Raw genomic sequence first — 23,827 nt, forward strand, 5'->3', positions numbered from 1 at the left:
AATCCTTACGTACAGAGGGAAAAATATCAGAATAATGTCAGACCTGTCTACAGAGACCTGGCAGGCTAGGAAGGGTTGGCAGGGTATTTTCAAAGCTCTATCTGAGAAGAACATGCAGCCAAGGATCCTTTATTCAGCAAGGCTGTCATTCAGAATTGATGGAGAGATAAGGACTTTCGAAGATCAGCAGAACCTTAAAGAATTCGTAACCACCAAACCAGCCCTACAAGAGATATTAAGGGGGGGTTCTATAAAAGTAAAAAGATGCCAAGAGTGATACGGAACAGAAATTTACAATCTATAGAAACAAAGATGTCACAGGCAACATGACATAATTAAAATCATATCTCTCAGTAATCACTCTCAATGTGAATGGCCTAAATGCTCCCATAAAACGACAAAGGGTTGCAGAATGGAGAAAAAGACATGACCCATCCATTTGCTGTCTACAAGAGACTCATTTTGAACCTAAAGATACAACCAGACTGAAAGTGAAGGGATGGAGAACCATTCTTCATGCCAACAGACTTCAAAAGAAAGGTGGGGTGGAAATTCTCATATAAGACAGATTAGATTTTAAACTAAAGACTGTAGTTAGAGATATAGAAGGACAGTATATAATTCTTAAAGGATGTATCCAACAAGTGGATATGAGAATTATAAATATCTATGCCCCCAATAGGGGAGCAGCTAGATACACAAGCCAACTCTTAACCAGAATAAAGAGACATATAGATAATAATTTGTTAATAGTAGGGGACCTCAACACTCCACTATCAGCAACAGACAGATCACCTAACAGAAAAGCAGCAAAGAAACAAGAGCTTTGAATGACACACTGAACCAGATGGACATCATAGATATATACAGAACATTCCACCCAAAAACAACAGAATACTCATCCTTTTTGAATGCACATGGAACTATCTCCAGAATAGATCTTATACTGGGTCACAAAACAGGTCTCAACCGATACCAGAAGACTGAAATTTTTCCCTGCATATTCTCAGACCACAATGCTTTGAAACTGGAGCTCAATCACAAGGAAAAACTAGGAAGAAACTCAAACACTTGGAAATTAAGAACCATCCTGCTCAAGAATGATTGGGTAAACCAGGAAATTAAAAATCAGTTTAAACAATTTTTGGAGACCAATGAGAATGAAAACATATCGGTCCAAAACCTATGGGTCACTGCAAAGGTGGTCCTAAGGGGAAAATACATAGCCATCCAAGTCTCACTCAAAAGAATAGAAAAATCTAAAATGCAGTTTTAATATTCTCACCTCAAGAAGCTGTAGCTGGAACAGAAGAATAGGCCTAACCCACGCACGAGAAGCCAGGTGATCAAGATTAGAGCAGAGATCAATGAATTAGAAACCAGGAACACAGTAGAGCAGATCCACAGAACTAGAAGCTGGTTCTTTGAAAGAATAAATAAGATTGATAAGCCACTGGCCAGACTTATTCAAAAGAATAGAGAAAGGACCCGAATTAATAAAATTATGAATGAAAGGGGAGAGATCACAACCAACACCAATGAAATAGGAAGGATCATTAGAAACTTTTATCAACAGCTTTATGCCAATAAATTAAACAACGTGGAAGAAATGGATGCCTTCCAGGAAACCAATAAACTAACAAGACTGAAACAGGAAAAATTGATTATTTATACAGACCAGTTAATTATGAAGAGATTGAAGCAGTGATTAAAAACCTCCTCAAAAACAAAAGTCCAGGGCCTGATGGATTCCGCAGGGAATTCTACCAAACATTCAAAGAAGAAATAATACCTATTCTCCTGAAGCTGTTTCAAAAAATAGAAACAGAAAGAAAACTACCAAACTCATTTTATGAGGCCAATATTACCTTGACCCTCAAACCAGGCAAAGACCCCATCAAAAAGGAGAATTACAGACCAATTTCACTGATGAATATGGATGCCAAAATTCTCAATAAGTTCCTAGCTAATAGGATCCAACAGTACATTAAAAGGATTATCCATCATGACCAAGTGGGATTCATCCCTGGGATGCAAGGGTGGTTCAACATTCGCAAATCCATCAGTGTGATAGATCGTATCAACGAGAAGAGAGTCAAGAACCATATGATCCTCTAAATTGATGCAGAAAAAGCATTTGACAAAATACAGCATCCTTTCCTGATTAATACCCTTCAGAGTGTAGGGATAGAGGGTACACTCCTCAATTTCATAAAAACCATCTATGAAAAGCCTACAGCAAATACCATTCTCAATGGGGAAAAGCTGAAACCCTTTCCCTTAAGATCAGGAACACGACAAGGATGCCCACTCTCGCCATTATCATTTAACATAATACCAGAAGTCCTTGCAACAGCAATCAGACAGCAAACAGGGATAAAAAGGTACTGAAATTGGCAATGAAGTTGTCAAACTGTCTCTCTTCACAGATAACATGACACTCTATATAGAAATCCCAAAGGACTCCACCTCCAAACCACTAGAACTTATAGAGCAATTCAGTAATGTGGCGCAATACAAAAATCAATGCTCAGAAATCAGCTGCATTTCCATACACAAACAATGAGACTGAAGAAAGAGAAATTAGGGAATCAATTCCATTTCAATAGCACCAAAAATCATACATTATCTCGGAATTAACTTAACCAGAGACGTAAAGGATCTATATTCTAGAAACTACAAATCACTCTTGAAAGACACTGAAGAAGACACAAAAAGATGAAAAAATATTCCATGCTCATGGATCGGAAGAATAAACATAGTTAAAATATCAATGCTACCCAGAGCAGTCTATACTTTCAATGCCATTCCGATCAAAATACCAATGACATTTTTCAAAGAACTGGAACAAACAGCCCTTAAATTTTTGTGGAACCAGAAAAGGCCACAAATCGCCAAAAAATTGTTGAAAAACAAAGCTGGGGGCACCACGTTGCTGGACTTCAAGCTATACTACAAAGCTGTGATCACAAAGACAGCATGGTACTGTCACAAAAACAGACACATAGACCAATGGAACAGAATAGAGAACACAGAAATGGACCCTCGGCTCTTTGGGCAACTAATCTTTGACAAAGCAGGAAAAAACATCCAGTGGAAATAATACAGTCTCTTCTATAAATGGTGCTGGGAAAATTGGACAGCTACATGCAAAAGAATGAAACTTGACCACTCTCTCACACCATACACAAAGATAAACTCCAAATGGATGAAAGACCTCGACGTGAGACAGGAATCCATCAATATCCTAAAGGAGAACACAGGCTGCAACCTCTCTGACATCGGCCACAGCAACTTTTTTCATGACACATCTCCAAAGGCAAGAGAAACAAAAGAAAAAATGAACTTGTGGGACTTAAACAAGATAAAAAGCTTTTGCATAACCAAGGAAACAGTCCAAAACACTAAGAGGCAGCACACGGAATGGGAGAACATATTTGCAAATGACATTACAGATAAAAGACTAGTATCCCAGATCTACAAAGAACTTCTCAAACTCAATACACGTAAAACAAATAATGAAATAAAAAAATGGGCAGAAGACATGAATAAACACTTTTCCAATGAAGACATGCAAATGACTAACAGACACATGAAAAAGTGTTCAAAATCATTAGGCATCAGGGAAATTCAAATCAAAACCACCTTGAGATACCACCTTAGACCAGTTAGAATGGCAAAAATGGACAAGGCAGGAAACAACAAATGTTGGAGAGCATGTGAAGAAAGGGGATCCCTCTTACACTGCTGGTGGGAATGCAAGTTGGTACAGCCACTTTGGAAAACAGTGTGGAGGTCCCTTATAAAGTTAACAATTCAGCTACCCTATGATCCAGCAATCGCACTACTGGGTATTTACCCCAAAGATACAGATGTAGTGAAGAGAAGGGCCATATGCACCCCAGTGTTCATAGCAGCATTGTTCACAACAGCTAAATCGTGGAAGGAGCCCAAATGCCCTTCAACAGATGACTGGATTAAGATGTTGTGGTCCATATATACAATGGAATATTAATCAGCCATCAGAAAGAACAATTACACAACATTTGCCGCAACATGGATGGGCGTGGAGGAGATTATGCTAATTGAAATAAGCCAAGCAGAGAAAGACAATTATCATATGGTTTCACTCATTTATGAAACATAAGAAATACGAAGATTGGTAGGAGAAGGAAGGGAAGAATGAAGGTGGGGTAAAGAGAAGGGGGAATGAACCACGAGAGACTGTGGACTCTGGGAAACAAACTGAGAGCTTCAGAGGGGAGGGGGGTGGGGGATTGGGATGGGCTGGTGATGCGTATTAAGGAGGGCACATATTGCATGGTGCACTGAGTGTTATACGCAAATAATGAATCATGGAACATTGCATCAAAAACTAGGGTTGTACTGTATGGTGACTAATAGAACAAAATAAAAATTTTTAAAAAAAGCAGCAGAAAGAGAAATCAAGGAATCAATCCCACTTACAATAGCATCAAAAACCATAAGATAAGTAGGAATAAAGCTAACCAAAGAGGTAAAAAAGTCTGTACACTGAAAACTATGGAACACTTATGAACGAAACTGAAAAGGACACAAAGAAGTAGAAAAACATTCCATGCTCAAGGAATGGAAGAACAAACATTTTTAAAACATCTATATTACCGAAAGCAGTCTTCACACTTAAAGCAATCCCTATCAAAATGACACCAGAATTTTTCACAGAGCTAGAACAAACAATCCTAAAAAATGTATGGAAACACACAACACACCCAAATAGCCAAAGCAATCCTGAAAAAGAACAGCAAAGCTGGAGGCCTTACGATTTCAGACTTCAAGCTATATTACAAAGCTATAGTCTTCAAGACAATATGGTACCGACACAAAAACAGATATGTAGTTCAATGAAACAGAAAAGAAAACCAAGAAATGGACCCACAACTATATGGTCAATTAATCTTGACAATACAAGACTATCCAATGGAACAAAGTCTTGGGGTGGGTGGGTGGCTCAGTCAGCTGGGTGTCCAACTCTTAATTTTGGCTCAGGTCATGATCTGAGGGTCATGATATCAAGCCCCATGTCAAGCTCCATGTGTAGGCCCTGCTTAAGATTCTCTCTCTCCCTCTGCCCCTCCGTCCCTGTTAGCATTCCCACTCCCCCCAAAAAAAAAGTCTCTTCAACAAATGATGCTGGGAAAACTGGACAGCCACACGTAGAAGAATGACTGGGCCATTCTCTTACACCATACACAAGGATGAACTCAAAATGGATGAAAGACCTCAGTGTGAGACAGGAAACCATCAAAGTCCTAGAGGAGAATACAGCAGAAACCTCTTTGACCTGGCTATAGCAAATTGCTACTAGACACGTCTCCAGACGCAAGGGAAACAAAAGCAAAAATGAACTATTGGGACTTCATCAAGATAAAAAGCTTCTGCACAGGGAAGGAAACAATCAAGAAAACTAAAATGCAGCTTCCAGAATCAGAGAAAATAACTGCAAATGACATCTAATAAAAGGTTAATATCCAAAATCTATAAAGAACTTATCAAATTCAACACCTAAAAAACAAACAACATAGTTAAGAAATGGGCAGAAGACATGAATACACATGTTTCCAAAGAAGACATACAGATGGCTAATAGGCACATGAGAAGATATTCAACATCATTCATCATCAGGGAAATACAAATCAAAACCACGAGATACCACTTCACACCTGTCAGAATGGCTAAAATTAACAACACAGGAAACAACGGATGTTGGCAAGGATGTAGAGAAAGGGGAACCATGTTACACTGCTGGTGGGAATCCAAACTGGTGCAGCCACTCTGGAAAACAGTAGAGGTTCCTTATCAAATTAAAAATAGAATAACCCCACAACCCAGCAATTGCACTACTAGGTATTTACCCAAAGGATACAAAAATATGGATTTGAAGGGGTACAAGCACCCCAATGTTTATATATATATATATATATATATATATATATATATATATATATATATATATATATCCACACACACACACACACACCTCCTTTATATATATATATGTATATATATATATATATCCATCCATCCATCCATCCATCCATCCATATCTGTATGGATGCATGAGAAAAAAGAAAAGAGAGACAGAGGGACAAGCCAGGAAACAGATTTTACAGAGAAACAGATTTTACAGAGAAACAGATTCTTAACTACTGAGAACAAACTGATGGTTACCAGAGGGGAGGTTGGTGGGGTTGGGTGAAAGAGCTGATGGGGATTAAGGACTGTACTTGTTGTGATGAGCACAGGGTGCTGTATGGCAATGTTGAATCACTGTGTTGTACACCTGAAACTAATATAACACTGTATGCTAACTATACCAGAATTGAAAATAAATAATAAAAAAATAAATACTGTAAACCATCAGATTAGAAATGAGAGGTGACAGGAGAACATTGTAAAACTCGTATCAGGTTTGTTACTCAGTGACAGGTTTTATAAAACTTTAGAGGAGGTAGCTGAAATTAGAGACTAAACTCTGATTTTAAATTAATTTATACACAATAGAAAGAGCTTGGACTTTGGTATTAGAAAAATCTAGGCTATGAATACACCCCTACTACTCATAAACTATATGATTTTGGGCAAGTTGCTTAAGCTTCCTGAGTCTCAGTCCGTTCATTGTGCAACGATTATAATTACATATGCACAAGAATTTTTTGTTTTGTTTTGCTTTTTGGGTGAGACCTGAATAACATATGATATTTATAGCTCTTTATACTATACCTACTGTGGTAGGTGCTCTGTAAAGGGCTCTGTAAAATATTATCATTATTTTCTACTTCCCTATCTCTGAGTTGGTCCTATTTCCTTTGCAAATAAAACAAAAGGTAGTACCACTCACATTGTACAGATAGATAATGCTATGTAACCCAGTGACTGGTGAGTTTATGTGAATACACTCCCAAAATGGTATTAAACACTCTGTTACCTTCTTAATGATTACAGTAAAACCATGGAAATATTTGCCTAGAAGGTATAATTATCACTATTTGGTCTCACAAAGTATCAACTGCCGGTATCCAATACTTAAAAAGTTATTAGTATTATAATTGGTGTTATTTTACTATTTCATGCTGAATGTTCTCCTAGTATCTAAACTAAATAAAGTGATGGTGGAAACGAAGACTGATAGGGGTAAATAGAACCAGAAATGGAAAGTTAATATTTCTTCTATGTAGATACGACTCATAGCCTGTAAACTGACAGAATCTAGAAAGGCACATTTTCCTCCACCTAATTACAAAGTTCACATTTATAAAGTGATATTAAATGCTTCACTCACCCAACCAACCAGTGCCACTCCACACTCCCATGTACAAAAATTGGTATTATGAACAATGTGGCAATTAGAAAAAGTCCCAAGTACCCAAGTATCTCATAATTTTAAAAAGATATATAGACTACAGATATGAGAAAGAAAAAAACATTTATGAAGAAAGCACATAAATACGTTCAAACTACACCTAATAATACTCTAAAATTATTCAAGAAAGAATGAAAACAAAGTTAAGTTATTTCAAACAAACCTGAGGTGGATTCTGATTTTGTCTTTGTTTCAGAGCTGAGTTCTCTTGGCAAGGGCACTGAGTGTTTCAGGCTGTCAGTTGTTTTTGCAGGTATTTCTATTTCAGCAGAATTTCCTAGCTGTTTACCAAAGAGATTTTTCCTTCGTAAGTAAATCATTTTGCTAAAACAATAAAATATCATAAAAACGTATAGTATGCAAAGATATTATGTTCCTTCATCTCCTTCCATTCTATCCTTGACCTCTGTCCAGGACTCCCATTATAGGCCAATCCCCCACCCCAACCAACAAAACTCAATGTCTACCTTTTTGGTCCATTTAAACTCTACCTTAGATTTTTCTTTAGGTTTAGGAAATGACTCTTTTTTGTTCATTTTTGTCCACAATGATTTAACTGCTTCATAAATTTGCTGGCTTGTAGTATATGCCTTTTTCCCAGTTACCTAATTAAAACAAGAAGTGAGTCAAATAAGATATATTTTTAAAAGTCAAAATAACAGATATTAAAAAAAAATTATGTCAGGTATTTTATGTGAACACTCAGGTCAGAATCAATAGTAAAGATATAAATCTCTAGGTCATATAACAGAAAAAACCATTTTCTAAATCTTATATGAAAAATCATTTGCCTCATGTAAAAGGCTAAAAAAATGTATAGCTGGTACAACACCAAGAGTGAATCCTCAAGTAAACTATGACTTTGAGTGATAATGTGTCAATGTAGGCTTATCACTTGCAACAAATGTACCACTCTAATGGGGGATATTGAAAAGGGATGTTGATAATGGAGGATGCTAAGCATGTGTGGGAACAGGGGTTGAATGGGAAATCTTTGTACCTTCTGCTTTATTTTGTTGTGAACCTAAAACTGCTCTTAGAAAAATAAATTCTTAAAAATGTATAGTTTGCATTCACACTATAATATGTGAATTTAAAACTATGTCTATTTAACAGAAGTTTGGGGAGACAGCTTGAGATAATAAACTGAGAAAATAAGATTTTAAGATGCTACAATGTTAATACTTTTGTTCAAATTTTTATAGTGCTTTCTCCTGTCATAAAAAAGTATTAATGTGTTTCTCCAGAGAATAATATTCTTTTTTGGTACAAACATAAAATACAAAATGAACTACAAACACACCAAAGCAGAGGCAAGGATGGTGAGTGAATTCCTGAAGCTGAGGTTACTTTCATTCATATCTCTTTCCCTTTAAAAATCTCCTGATTTCTTCTTTGTATTCTTTTCCCATCCTTTGCTCCTTATGGCTGAAGTAATTTCAATAGCTATTGACTTTTCAAGTTTTAATGAGGTTCTGGAAGCTTTCCAGGATTATACTTTTTATTAACATGAACTTATAAAACTTTTTCAAACTGTGACTTTATTGCTTAAAATAGAATTGTTTTGCTAAGTATATACTTACATTTAAGAAAAATAAATCAATCCACTAATATAGAGAAAGTCTTCTTCCTCCCCACAATGTAATTTTGGTCACAGTCGTGTGGCTATTCTTCCTTAGATTTTCCTCTTATATGTGCATTAGATACATACACAACATATTTTAAAACAAATGGAATGTTGATACTTAATATAGATCTACCAAAAAGGAATGAGGTAGATTTTAGATTTATATGCACTGATATGGATTTCCATGATGAACCACTGAATTGAAAAGATGAGATTAGAGAACAGATTATACTCTACAATCTCAATTATATTTTAAATTAAATTTTAAAATAAACTACACACATATACACTCAGCTTGTTTCCTTTTTAAAAACACAAATAGGATCACACTATAAGTATTGAGATTTGGTACTTTAAAAGCTTAACAATTTGTCAGAGATGTTTCCATATCAGTTTACATACCTGTAGATCTGCTTCTTTTATAATAGTTGCATAGTTAGTGTTCACAATGGATATGCCAAAGCTAGTTTAATAAACACCTATTTTGGGGAATATGGGATGTCTCCTTTTTTTGGACAATTATAAGCATGCTGTGATTAGCATTCTTACACATACAGTTGGGACCACACATCTTTGTGGTGTTTACTTGGTACAAATTCCTGGATGTGAAATATCTGGATTAAAGATTATACACATCTTAATTTTTGATAATATTGCCACAATGCCTCCATAAAGTCAGCGATACACTGTAGTAATTTATACTCCCAACAAAAATATGTCTTCCTACCCTATTTACCAGAAGCAGTATTATTATGAGTCTTTTAAATCTTTATCAAATTGAAAGACTAAAAGCCAATATATAAATGATCTTTAAATTTGCATTTATTTGATTGCTGATAAAGTTAAGCATCTTTCATATATTACACCATTTATGTTTCTTATTTTGTGGATTGCTTGTTTGTTTACTTTCTTCATTTTCTCAAAGGGCATTTATCTTTTTCCTATTAATTTATAGGTGCTCTTAATATAGGAAGCCCATTATTTAGTCCTTTGTTATAGATGTTGCAAACAGTTTTCCCAGTTTTTTATTTATCCATTAACTTCGTATATGTTATATTGTGATCAGAAGAAATGTATTAATTTTGATGTAGTAAAATACATTAAATTTTTTTGATGGATTCTGGATTGTGTTTTGCTGAAGAGGCCCTTTCCTATCTAAACATTACAGAAATATCTATCTTCTTTCTTCTAATATTTTTATAGTATTATATTTTATGATTAGATCTTTAGTCCACCTGAAATTTATTTTTGCATGATAACTGGTAAAGGTCTAAGATTTTTTTCCAAAAAGCCAGTTATTTCAACACTTGTCTGGAATAACCAATCCATCCTTTCTTTACACACTGATCTGAAATGACAACTTTACTATACCCTCCCCCTACCCCACAGTGTATACAAAGACATACTTGATATATTTATTTTTGGACATTCTCTTTTGGTTTTGTTTTTGGGGTTTTTTTTTGGTCTATTTTATTGTCTATGCTAGCATAGTTACCAATACATGGTAAATGGAAAACAAATACTGGTTGAATGAATGTCATATTCCCTACAAATCCAGGAATTCTATAAGAACTAAATTAAACTTATAAATTTGGGAACATATGCCATATTCCAATAGTCAGTCCTTTCATCTAGAAACAAGATATATCTCTAAATGTATTCAAAGTTTTAAAAATGCCTTTCAGTAAAGTTTGATAGTTTTAAATAAATAGGTCTTAGAACATTATTTGATAAGTTTACTCCTAGATATTTTATAGTTTTCAAAGACATTATTTGATATTCTTTATGTAAGTTAATGAAAACAGTGTGAGGAAAATCATAAAAAGCAAAAAGTAATCCCATCTTGAAGTATATTTCCAAAATGGTGAATAACTGGAGTGTGACTTTTTCAAAGAGCCTTCTGGACTATCATTTTGTGATTTTTTTTATGTCACAGACCTCTTGGAGAATCTCCTGAAAGGTATGGGTCCTTTCCTTAAGAAAAATACCCATATAGTAGAAGAGCTCTCACCTGTTATCCTTTAAAGAGATTTGTCTGATTAACTAAAGATGTCTTAAAAATGTATAATAAATAATGTTTACCAAATGCTGAATATTCATCAATAGTAGGTACTCTCAAATATGTCTAAGTATTGTCTTTCACAAGTGATTTGTATACTTACCAAGAATCGTTAATTTATTTCTAAGTCTCTACACCAGTTTTACTATAATTAAAAAAAATTAAATGTAACATAATAGGATGAAATATGAGTGTGAAGAGAATTGTTATCCACAGGAAAATCAAGTTAAATGCTTTGTAAAGACTAAAAAATGATTTACCTAAATAAATAAATAAAGTCAAATTAGAGGTGGGCAACTCAACTGTTAAAGGCTGGGAGAAATAATAATTTAAGAGGATTCTACACTCATATTATTTTTAAAGTGTTTTTAAGTGTTCATTCTATTTTAAGGAAATCTAAACTGAAAACAGTAGAAGACATATTACAGATATGGCTAACTCTAAGAAAGATGCTACGGATCTTCAACTAGGAGACCCATACGCATAGAAAATACCTACTTCAAAAGAGAGAAAAACGGACGCACATTTATGTTACAATTTGAAATAAAATATTTAAGGTCCATATTTATGATTTTTAAAAACTTTCCACTTTAATATTTTTAATTAATTGTTAACTACTGGTCCTAACATTATCAAATTAGAAGGCATCTATTGTATATCTAAAATTCTTCATAGTTTGGGGTGGTGGAGTCACTCTGAAGTCTATCATGGATATCAGGTTAAGCATCTATGATATATTTATACATATACATATATTAGAATCTAGCAGATATTACACATGACATTGTTATATGCCAGTCAAAGGAAAAGCAAGGGTCTCAAATCTAGGAATTTCAGTAACAATCAGTATTTAACCATAGAATAACTTTCAGAAATCATATTAATATCTCTTTTATCATAGAAATTTTTATTTGAAGTTCAGGAATTCTTTTATTTTCCTTCTGTTAGAGTAAAATTAAGTTTAATACTTAATTCTTAAAATTAAAAATAAGATGTATAATATTATCCTGTTATTATGAAACTGTATCTGCCTATTCACCCATCTATCTTTCTATCACTATATATGCATAAAGAAATGTCTAGACAACATTCCACCAAATGTTAATACTGACATTTTTCTGGATGAAAGAGTTCCAGGTGGTTGTTTTTTTTCCCTATACTTTTCTATAACACTTAAATTATTTAAGGATGAGTAGTAACCAATTTTATTTAAAAAACATTAAGGCATTACTCTAACAAAAAAGATTCAGTGGCAGCATTACACACTGGGAGGAAAAATGGACAGGGAAGCAGGACACCTGAAACTGAATAGAACCCTGGACAAATCAATCACTGTGAAACTTCTCTGGGCCACAGTTTTCTGATCAGTAAATGAGAAAATGAGGAAGTTGAATATAATAAGCTCAAAAGTTTCTTTCAGCATGAATATGATATGAATTTAAGTGCCTAATTCCAATATAAATTCTAAGGAAAAATTTATAAAAAATAAGTTTATCATTTTGGATCAAGTATCTCAACTGTAACTAGATTTAATGAATAATGCCCTCTTTGCTATAAACTTTTATAGTTTGATCACATTACAAACTACATAAGGCACTATATCCTTGTCATTCTTAAAATACTGAGTAGGCAGTTTTATCAACATCAATAATTAAGGAAATGTAGTCATGAGAATACAAGTACAGAAAATTCTGGTAACACTACACTTTGCTTCAAGTGTAAGGAAGAAATGTTAAATGTCGGTAATTAAGAAAAGAAGAAAAGGAAGAAAATACTGCATCACCCAAAGCTCTCCTTCTCAATCCGAATATGTATTAAAAGTAAAATACTGGCACAAACTGTTCAAATCATTAGGAGAATGTTTGGATTTGTAGGTAAGCTCACAAGAAAAATGACAAAACAGCTATAATACAGACTCCTGGAAAATTTTACATAGTTCTAGGTGGTATAAAAATTGAATTTATATGTATGATTTTTTTAACCTTCAGAAGCCTCTGTCATCTACAAATTTGCTGATTTTTATACTAATCTGATGAACTGACAGCAGCCAGCAGATATAACTTTCTGTTAATTAAAAATTGAATTTCACATAGCTCAGCAATGGAGCGGTATTTCTCCCCATAAATTCTAATTCAGTGTCTCTGAACTGAATGCTCAAAGCAGCATTAATATTGTTGAATTATATTTAAACAAATTTATCCTATTTGTGATGATCATGTAATTAAGAATGGCATTTACCATGCTGAAATGTAATGTGATTTTGCCAAAGTAAGAGTTAACATTCACTATATTTCTCTGAAAATTTAATGTTGCAGACACTTAGGACATTTAAATATTGTCACACTAAGAGTTCAAACAAATACTGAAATGTAGCTATCACTTAAAAGGAACTTACCTTTGCAATTATTACTGACTGAACTGGGTAGCAAACAGTTGCTCCTAAAGTGGCCAGTCCCAGTGGATAAGCAATTTTCTTAAACCTAGAACCTTTGAAATTCAAACAAATTATTAAACTCCAAACAGATGCTAGCAGAGACTTAATGTTTTTATAACTTTAATGTTCTCTTTGTTCCCATTCAAGTCATTACCCTATGTCAATTTATTCTTTAGAGGACAGTACTAATCAAAATGGTAGCTAAAATATCCTTGAGGATCACAATTCAATTAATACCTCTTAGTTGTCATGTCCAATTTTAGAAAAGTATCCTCAATTTAAAATTGATAATTAGCTACACAAAAGGCACTGATGATTTTCTTCTTTTTTAAAACTAGGTATCTTTTTTTCATGTCCTAAGAAACTCAAAGTTGTAACCACATTTTTTTCAAGTATCTAATAAAACATGATAATATAAAGAATTGATCAACTACCATAGTTGTGACACCATGTTAAAGTGAAATGGACTCTCTTTACATATCCTGTTTTGATTAAGTCCTTAGGAACATGAAAGACCCAACTAACTAATCAGTTAAGGACTTTAAAAGGTATATAACTCCTTCATGTCACTGATTTAAAATACAGAAGTAATAATTTGGTAACTGTAGGTAACATGAGATAATGTATTCATTTCCAAAAGTGCCTAAACTAAGCATCTAAGAGACATTTTCAAACTTTTTTAAAGATTTATTTATTTTAGAGAAAGAGAGAGACAGTGAACCCAAGCAGGTGGAGGGGCAGAGGGAGAAGGAGAGAAGCAGACTCCAGTTCTCCCCGCTCCCCCTCAAGGCAGGGCTCAATCTCACAACCCTGAAATCATGACCTGACCCAAAATCAAGAGTCAGACACTTAACCAACTGAGCTACCCAGGTACCCCCAAACTTTTTTCTTTTTTTTTGAAGAGCAAAATCCTTTTAAAAAAATCTGCCAAAAACAATCTCACTAGTAACTTCATATAGCCATAGCTTAGTTCCAACAGACCACTGGTTCAAAACAATATTTACCTTAAATGCTTGAATGGGTACCTTGGACTCTGTAAATATGAGCTGGGCATTTAGATGACAGGATTTCTAATTAGGGTAAGTACTTTTACTCTCTGAAACAGCTCTTACAACACTTATTTTAAAAATGGAACAGCCTATTTAGTATATCAGTAAAGACTAAGGTGAAAAAATAACTGGCAGTGTTTGCAGGCAATGTTAATGAAAGATAAAAGAAACAAGAGCTATTTCTGTGTCTGGTTTACCTATTTGTAAGGAGGCCTACAGTCATGTCTACAAGACTGAGCTAGGTAGAGATGGGTAGGTAGGTTGCTTCAACCTCTAGTTTAGCTTTCCTTTGGTTTTAGACTGGTTTGTGTGGTACTGTGAAAGAGGGTCTACATCTGTTAAAACATATCATAAGTTAGAAAAAAAAAACATGTCTTAAGTTGCTCCTTTACTCAGGTCCTGCTCACTATTATTCTAGTAGCTATAACTTGATTCTTGATTTTACTGACCTAACATCTCTTAATCCAAGTTTCCTTAACTTAGCTAAATTCCCCTAATTGTGCTGCTCCTAACCTCGGAAAGTAGCATTTTTTTCTTTGATGTGTCATTTTAAATATTAAAAAAGATTTACATTCATCTTCTCTTTACTTGATATGAAGGGCCAGTCTAACCAAATATAAATTTCATTCGGATTCAATAGCCCTACTCCCATAAGTAAGAAAGGACTCTAGACACAACCACTGACAAGTTATGTACTGTGAAATCACTGAGTGATTTCCCTTCTCTGGACCTCTATATGTAGCTAATGGGGTTCGACTAAATCAACAGCTTTCAAATATTTTTTAACCATGACTCAGAATAAATTTTACATTATGACCCATGACCTATCTTACACAGACACACATACACTCCACGGAAACAAAATTTTCACAATATTTACCCATACTAAGTACAGAACACTGATATTTGCTGTTCTCCTCTATTTTATTTTTTATAAAAAGTCTCCTGAGAGTCACTGTGCTTATTTTATTACTTAATAATAGGTGATATCTGCAATTTGAAAGACAGTGGGTTAGATTATTCTAGCACTGACATTTAGGAACAATGTGAATGACCTAAGAAACATATTCTCTTGCAAGTGGATTATGAGTTTCTTACTGAAAACTGATTAGTATGTTCTTCGAGTCTGATATGCTACACAGAGTGATCTTGGTTTTCAATTTTTTTCCTAATAAGTAATTATAATACGTTTACAAGTGAAAGTTGCTCACAGTGTTAGAATTAAAAATGGGTATCTTGGGGCGCCTGGTGGTGTAGTCATTAAGCGTCTGACTTCGGCTCAGGGCATGATCCCAGCGTTCTGGGATTGAGCCCCGTATCAGGCTCCTCCTCTAGGAGCCTGTTTCTTCCTCTCCCACTCCCCCTGCTTGTGTTCCCTCTCTCGCTGGCTGTCTCTGTCAAATAAATAAAATCTTTAAAAAAAATGGGGTATCAGTAGCCATTAATATTAGCTATAGGGAGAGTGTTAAGTCTATTGGGATGAGATATGGGCTAGAGTTAGAATGTTGGAATGTTCTTATAATTCAACTTGGGGACAATGATTGGCAACTGAGTTGTGGACAGAAGATGAATGGAAGGTGACCAAAATGGCTACTGACCAGAGAACCGTACCAGCTTAGTAAGGGCTTCATTGAGGAGAAGAGGCAGTAATGCCTACTGAGAAGAATTTCTATACTCAGAGGTAGACAATGGGAAAATACAAAATTTGCCATGTACTTATGAAAGACAGTTATATAGTAGTGTGCAGAAGAGTTCACATAGTATCTCAAGACTGCCATTATTAGAAAGGCCTGCTTGCAAGGTTGGCTCTTGGTTGGCATCTGGGGACTTCACTGGTAAACAGTTCCCTACAATGATAGAAAACATTCTCTGAATAGTAAGAGTGATGTACTGTGCCTAAACTGTTTGTTTAAATAATATGGTTTATGTTGAGCAACTACTACTTTCCTTCCAGTCTGGAATTCTGGACATGCCGGATAGAGTGTGTTTATGTGATCAGCTGCTAGTAATAACCTTGACTGCTCAGTCTTTAATGAGCTTCCTTGGCTGACAACATCTTACATGTATTGTCATATTTCATTAGTGGAGGAATTAAGTACATCTTATATGACTCCAATGGAAGAGGATCCTTAGAAGCTTGTACCTGGTTTCTTACAAGCTTTGCCCCATTTGCCTTTTCCCTTTTCTTATTTTACTTTGCAGTCTCTCACTGAAATAAGGCCTATGACCACAGGCTGAGTCTTCTAAGTCTTTGTACTTAACCATCAAACACCTGGGTGGTTTTAGGGACTACAAAAGTGGTAGAGTGAGAAGGAATGACAAAGTTCGTAGAGATACAGGGTAGAAGGGAGGAAAAAAGAAATCAAGCTTATCAAGCCTTGTGCACTGAATGAGAGTAATGGGTTGTCTACTTTCACAAACTCCATTCTGAGGTGGCTGATGTCAGTTCTAGCAACCTTGGTCAGGATGAGATGATGAGAGAATAAAATATTATTCTGATACCATCATCTCTATCTCAAACTATCTTATCTCTATCTTAATATAGCCCCCATAATATGGATGGTCAACAGAAAGAAGAGAAAGTAAGTTTGAGGGGTTAGCATGAATTTTAACACTAACATAAAATTCCCAAGGTCTTTTTTTTTTTGATAGCTACAGACTGAAAATCTTTATATAATTTTTAAGTTTTTATTTATTTGAGAGAGAGAAAGCATGAGCAGTGGGGAGGGGCAGTGGGAGAGGGAGAAGCAGACTCCCTGCTGAGCAGGGAGCCTGACACAGGGCTCGATCCCAGAACCCAAGGATCATGACCTAAGTTGAAGGCAGATGCTTAACCACCTGAGCCACCCAGGCACCCTTGAAAATCTTTTTTAAAAAGGGGCAGAGGGGGGCACCTGGGTGGCACAGCAGTTAAGCGTCTGCCTTCGGCTCAGGGAGTGATCCCGGCGTTATGGGATGGGGCCCCACATCAGGCTCCTCTGCTATAAGCCTGCTTCTTCCTCTCCCACTCCCCCTGTTTATGTTCCCTCTCTCGCTGGCTCTCTATCTCTGTCAAATAAATAAATAAAATCTTTTTTAAAAGGGGGGGGAGAGGAGGAAGACCCTAGGCTTGCCTTATCCCATGAACACAAATAGATAACTATCAAATCATCCCAAATACCCCAGAAATTGACCTGAAGACTGGCAGAGCAACCTCCACAATTAAAGGGAAAGAAAAGGCCACATGAAAGAAGGCAGAAAGTGTGGGGATGTGGTTTAGGGGAGAAATGGATCCTAGCTGCTGCACAGAAGAAGGAGCTGTGGTCTAGAGAAGGGTGAGACAGAGAGGTACACACAGGGAAATGGATAAGAGGGTTTCCCCAAAGCCAATGGCTTGGAGAATGAGAGAGGCCGAGTTTTTTGAGTTCTGTCAACCAGTAGGGCTTAAAACCTGGAAATTTAAAGATCAGCAGGCTTGGCTGGGATACAGTCTGGAGGGTACTGTCCTGCTCCTGGAGAGAAGTCAGGCAAACAACCCAGAGGGCAAAAAGTGTGGAAACAGTGATCTGAAGATGGCCTGGGGCACAGAGGGGGGAGATTATTTGCACTTCTCAGAGTGCATCCCTGAGAGGCAATATTCAGAGATACCTCTCAGGAACAAAGTTGCTGGCAAGCACCATTTCCATCCCCTGCCTTTCAGCATAAACACACATACTGGCCGGAAGTAGTGCAGCACCAATGGTACTTGCCTAACTTATATACACCAAGCCCTACCCCCTGCACACTGGTGAGGCTGCCCTTTCCAGACATGCTTGCCTCAGTCCCATCATGGTGGGACCCTCCCCCAGAAGACCAGCATAAACCCATACCCACATCACCCCTACCAAGCAGTGAGTCTAAAAGGCCTCAGTTCTGGTGGAGATGGTGACAGGTCTCATTTCACAAGCATATGAGAGCACACCTTATTTAAACTTGCCACATTTAGGCCAAGGACCAAAACCTCCCAGAGCAGCCAAAGAGCAACTGCACACGACTGGCCTAAAGGACAGAGCAGCCAAAACACAACAGCAGAGTATGTGCAGCACATACTGGAGACACACCCTAAAGGATCAGGCACTGGGAACTACATGGCCTCTTCCTCATAAGGCCATTACTCTCAGGAGTAGGAGAATGACTGGCTTTTCTTTTCTTTTAAGATTTATTTATTATTTGAGAAAGAGAGAGAAAGCAAACATGAGTGGGGGATGGGGCAGAGGGAGAGGGAAAGAAAGAATCTCAAACAGACTCCCCACTGAGCATGGAGCTGAGATCACGACCTGAGCTGAAATCAAGAGTTGGACACAACCGACTGAGCCACCCAGGAACCCCATGATTGGCTTTTTGAACATAAAAAAGCAGAGACTTAGACGAAATGCAAAGATGGAGGAAATGATCCCAAATGCAAGAACAAAACAAGGCCATGGCAGAGATCTAAGCAAAAACAGATATAAGTAACAGGCTTGATGTAGAATTTATAGTAACAATCATAAGGATACTCACTGGGCTTGAGAAAAGAACAGATGACACAGGTAAGACACTTATCACAGAGATAAAAGAGTTAACAAAGAATCAGAGTTGAAAACTGCAATAAACGAGATTGGAAACAAGCTTGATGCAATGAACAACAGGCTGGAAGAAGCACAGGAATGAATTAGTGACCTACAAGACAAAGTAATGGAAATTAATGAAGCAGAACAAAAGAGAAAGAATTATGGAACACTAGAGTAGAGTAGGGATAACTCAGTGACTCCATCAAACGTAATAACATTCGTATTATATAAGTCCCGGAAAATGGAGAGAATGGGGGCAGAAAATTTACTTGAAGAAATAACAGCTGAAAACATCCCAAATCTGGAAAGGGAAACAGACATCCAGATTCAGGAGGCACAGAGAACTCCCATCAAAATCAACAGAAGCAGGCCCACATGAAGACATATTGTAATTAAATTTGCAAAATAGAGTGATAAAGAAGATAATCTTGAAAACAGCAAGAGAAAAGTCCTTAACTTACAAGGGAAAACCCATAAGGCTAGCTGGAGATTTCTCAATGGAAACTTTCCAAGCCAGAAGGGAGTGGCATAACATATTCAAAGTGCGAAATGGGAAAAATCTGCAGCCAAGAATACTCTATCCAGCAAGGCTACCACTCAGAATAGAAGGAGACAGACTTTCCAAGACAAACAAAAACTAAAAGAGTTCCTGACCACTAAACCAGTCCTGCAAGAAATATTAAAGAGGACTCTAAGTGGAAAGGAGAGACCAAAAGTGACAAAAAACAAGAAAGGATCAGAAAAAATCTCCAGAAACAAAGACAAAACAAGTAATAAAATGGCAATAAATATGTATCTATCAATAACTGCTTTAAGTGTAAATGGAATAAATGCTCCAATCTAAAAACATAGAATGTCAGAATGGATTAAAAAAGAAGACCCATCTATATGCTGCTTACAATGGACTCATTTTAAACCTAAAGACACCTGCAGATTGAAAATGAGCAGATGAAGAAACATTTATCACACAAATGGATCCCAAAAGAAAACCAAATTAGCAATATTAATATCAGACAAAATAGACTTTAAAACAAAGACTGTAAGAAGAGACAAAGAAGGTCACTATATAGTATTAAAGGGGGCAATCTAACAAGAAAATATAACAATCATAAATATTTATGCACCCAACATGGGAACACCCACGTATATAAAACAGTAACAAACATAAAGGAACTAATTGACAATAACGCAATAATATTAGGGGATTTTTAACACCCCACTTAGATCAATGGACAGATCCCATCTAAACAGAAAAAAAACAAGGATACAATGGCTTTGAATGATACACTGGACCAGATGGACTTAACAGATATATTCAGAACACTCCATCCTAAAACAGCATAATATACATTCTTTTCAAGTGCACATGGAACATTTTCCACAATAGATCACATATTGTCTTATAAAACGGGCCCTCAAAAATATCAAAAGATTGAAGTCATCCCATGGACCTCTTCTGACCATAGCACTATGAAACTAGAAGGCAACCAAAAGAAAAAATTTAGAACGACCACAAATACACAGAAGTTAAACAATATGCTGCTAAACAATGAATTAGCCAATGAGGAAATTAACAAAGAAATTTAAAAATATATGGAAACAATGAAAATGAGAACACAACAGTCCAAAACCTTGGGACACAGCAAAAGCTATATAGAGGGAAGTATATAGGAACACAGGCCTACCTTAAGAAGCAAGAAAAATCTCAGATAAAAAACCTAACCTTACACAAAGAAGGAGCTACAAAAAGAACAACACCTAAAACCAGCGGAAGGAAGGAAATAATAAAGATTAGAGAAAAAATAAATGATACTTAAAATAAAACAAAAACAAAAAACAATAGATCAATGAAACCAGGAACTGGTTCTTTGAAAAAATTAGTAAAACTGATAAAACTCTAGCAAGACTTAAGAAAAAGAAAAGGGAAAGGACCTAAATGAATAAAATCATTTAAAAAAGGAGAAATAACAACCAACACCATTTTAAGAAAATATTATGAAAACCTATATGCCAATGAATTGGACAACCTGGAAGAAATGGATAAATTCCTAGAAACATATAAACTACCAAAAGAGAAACGGGAAGAAATAGAAAACGTGAACAGACCAATAACCTATAAAGAAGTTGACTCAGTAATCAAAAACCTCCCAACAAACAAAAGTCCAGGGCCAGATGGCTTCATGGGCAAATTCTACCAAACACTTAAAGAAGAGTTAATACCTATTCTTCTCAAACTATTCCAAAAAAATATAAAAGGAAGGAAAATCTAAAAATTCTATAAGGCCAGCATTACCTTGATACCAAAACCAGATAACGACCCCAGTAAAAAGAGAACTACAGGCCAATATCCCTGATGAACACTGATACAAAAATTCTCAATAAAATACTAGCAAACCAAATCCAAAAATATATTAAAGAAATCAGTCACTGAAATCAAGTTGGATTTATTCCTGGGTTGGAAGAGTGGATCAATATTTACATATTAAACAACGGGACACACCACATTAATAAACATTAATAAAAGAAAGGATAAGAACCTTTCAAAACATGCAGAAAAAACAATTGGCAAAGTAGAACATCCATTTATGACAAAAACCCTCAACAAAGTAGGGTTAGAGGGACTATACCTCAACAAAATAAAGGCCACATATTTAAAAAACATAGCTAATAGAATCCTAAATGGCAGTAACTTTGAGCTTTGGCTCTATGGTCAGGAACAAGACAGTGATGTGAACTCTCACCACTATTATTAAACATAGTACTGGAAGTCTTAGCCACACCAATAAGACAACAAAAAGAAATAAAAGGCATCCAAATCAGCAAGGAAGAAGTAAAACTTTCACTATTTCCAGATGACATGGGAATATTTTTAGAAAATCTGAAAGCCTCCATCAAAAAACTGTTAGAACTGATAGACAAATTTAGTAAACTCTCAGGTACAAAATCAATATACAGAAATCTGTGCATCTGCACCAATAACAATGCAGTAGAAAGAGAAATTAAGGAATAAATCCTATTTACAACTGCACCGAAGACAATAAGATAACTAGGAATATTTTTCAACTGTCTGATGGTCATTTGTATGTCCTCTTTGGAGAAATGCCTGTTCATGTCTTCTGGTCCATTTCTTGATTGGATTATTCTCTCCATGTTGAGTTTGATAAGTTCTTTATAGATTATGGATACTAGCCCTTTAACTGATAAGACATTTGCAAATATCTTCTCCCATTCAGTCAGTTGTCTTTTGGTTTCCTCGACTGTTTCCTTTGCTGTGCAAAATCCTTTTATCTTGAAGAAACAACAGTTCATATTTGCTTTAGTTTCCCTTGACTTTGGGTCTTGAAAGTAGTTGATGTGGCTGAGGTCGAAGAGGTTACTGCAGATGTTCTCTCTCCTCCAGGATTTTAATGGATTCCTGTCTCACATTTAAGTCTTTCATCCATTTTGAGTTTATTTTGGTGTATGGTGTAAGAAAATGGTCCAGTTTCATTCTTCTAAATGTGGCTGTCCAATTTTCTCAACACCATTTATTAAAGAGACTGTCCTTTTTCCATTGGATATTCTTTCCTGCTTTGTCGAAGATTAGTTGACTATAGAGTTGAGGGTCCATTTCTGGGTTCTCTATTCTGTTCTATTGATCTATGCGTCTGTTTTTGTGCCAGTACCATACTATCTTGATGATTACACCTTTGTAATAAAGCTTGAAGTCCAGAAATGTGCTGCCACTAGCTTTAGATTTCTAAAGAAAGTCTTAATCATAGGAAATAAACTGAAGGTTGAAGCAGGGGAGTGGGTGGGGGGATGGGGCAACTGGGTGATGGACGTTAAGGAGGGCATGTGATGTAATGAGCACTGGGCATTATATAAGATGAATCACTGAACTTTACCTCTGAAACTAATAGTATACTATATGTTAATTAATTGAATTTAAATTAAAAAATAAAATGAAATAAAAATAATAAGATACCTAGGAATAAATCTAATCAAAGAGGTGAAAGACCTTTACTCTGAAAACTATAAAACGCTGATGAGAGAAATTAAAGATGGCAGAAGGAAACAAAGATATTCCATGCTCATGGACTGAAAGAACAAATATTGTTTAAATGTCTATACTACCCAAAGCAATCTACACATTTAATGCAATCCCTATCAAAATGCCAACAGCATTTTTCACAGAGCTAGAACAAAACATCTTAAAACTTGCATGGAACCACAAAAGACCCTGAATAGCCAAAGCAGTCAAAAAAGCAAAGCAAAGCTGGAGGCTTCACAATTCCGGACTTCAAATTATAAAACTATAGTGATCAACACAGTACTGACACAGAACCAGATACACAGTTCAATGGAAGTGAACCGAAATGAACCTACAAGTATACAGTCAATTAATATTCAATAAAGAAGGAACGAATATCCAGTAGAAAAAAGACAGTGTTTTCAACAAATGGTGATGGGAAAACTGGACAGGAACATATAAGAGAAAGAAACTGGGCCACTTTCTTACACCATAAAATGGATTAAAGACCTAATTGTGAGACAGGAGACCATGAAAATCTTAGAAGAGAACACAGGCAGTAACTTCTTTGACGTCGGCCACAGAAACTTCTTTCTAGATATGTCTCCTGAGGCAAGGGAAACAATGGCAAAAATAAACTATGAGAACTTCATTAAAATAAAAAGCTTCTGCACAG

The 23,827-nt window shown here is 35.7% G+C and overlaps 1 protein-coding gene across 3 annotated transcripts in view; it reads right to left on the reverse strand.

Annotated features, from left to right (window-relative positions):
- Positions 1 to 23,827, reverse strand: part of APOOL (apolipoprotein O like) — a 161,957-nt gene that overhangs the window by 82,732 nt on the left and 55,398 nt on the right. For 2 of the 3 annotated variants that reach the window (XM_087859657.1, XM_045800033.2), the window contains exons 6-8: positions 13,484 to 13,575; positions 7,894 to 8,007; positions 7,566 to 7,683 (exon numbers count right to left, since the gene is read on the reverse strand). In XM_087859657.1, the coding sequence (XP_087715783.1) occupies positions 7,566 to 7,683; positions 7,894 to 8,007; positions 13,484 to 13,575 (324 nt within the window). The remainder of the gene's footprint in view (positions 1 to 7,565; positions 7,684 to 7,893; positions 8,008 to 13,483; positions 13,576 to 23,827) is intronic. The other variant, XM_087859658.1, reaches the window with a different exon arrangement.

This window comes from Ursus americanus, chromosome X, assembly GCF_024610735.1.
Source record: "Ursus americanus isolate L20-20 chromosome X, mUrsAme1.1.p, whole genome shotgun sequence".
NCBI lineage: Eukaryota > Metazoa > Chordata > Mammalia > Carnivora > Ursidae > Ursus > Ursus americanus.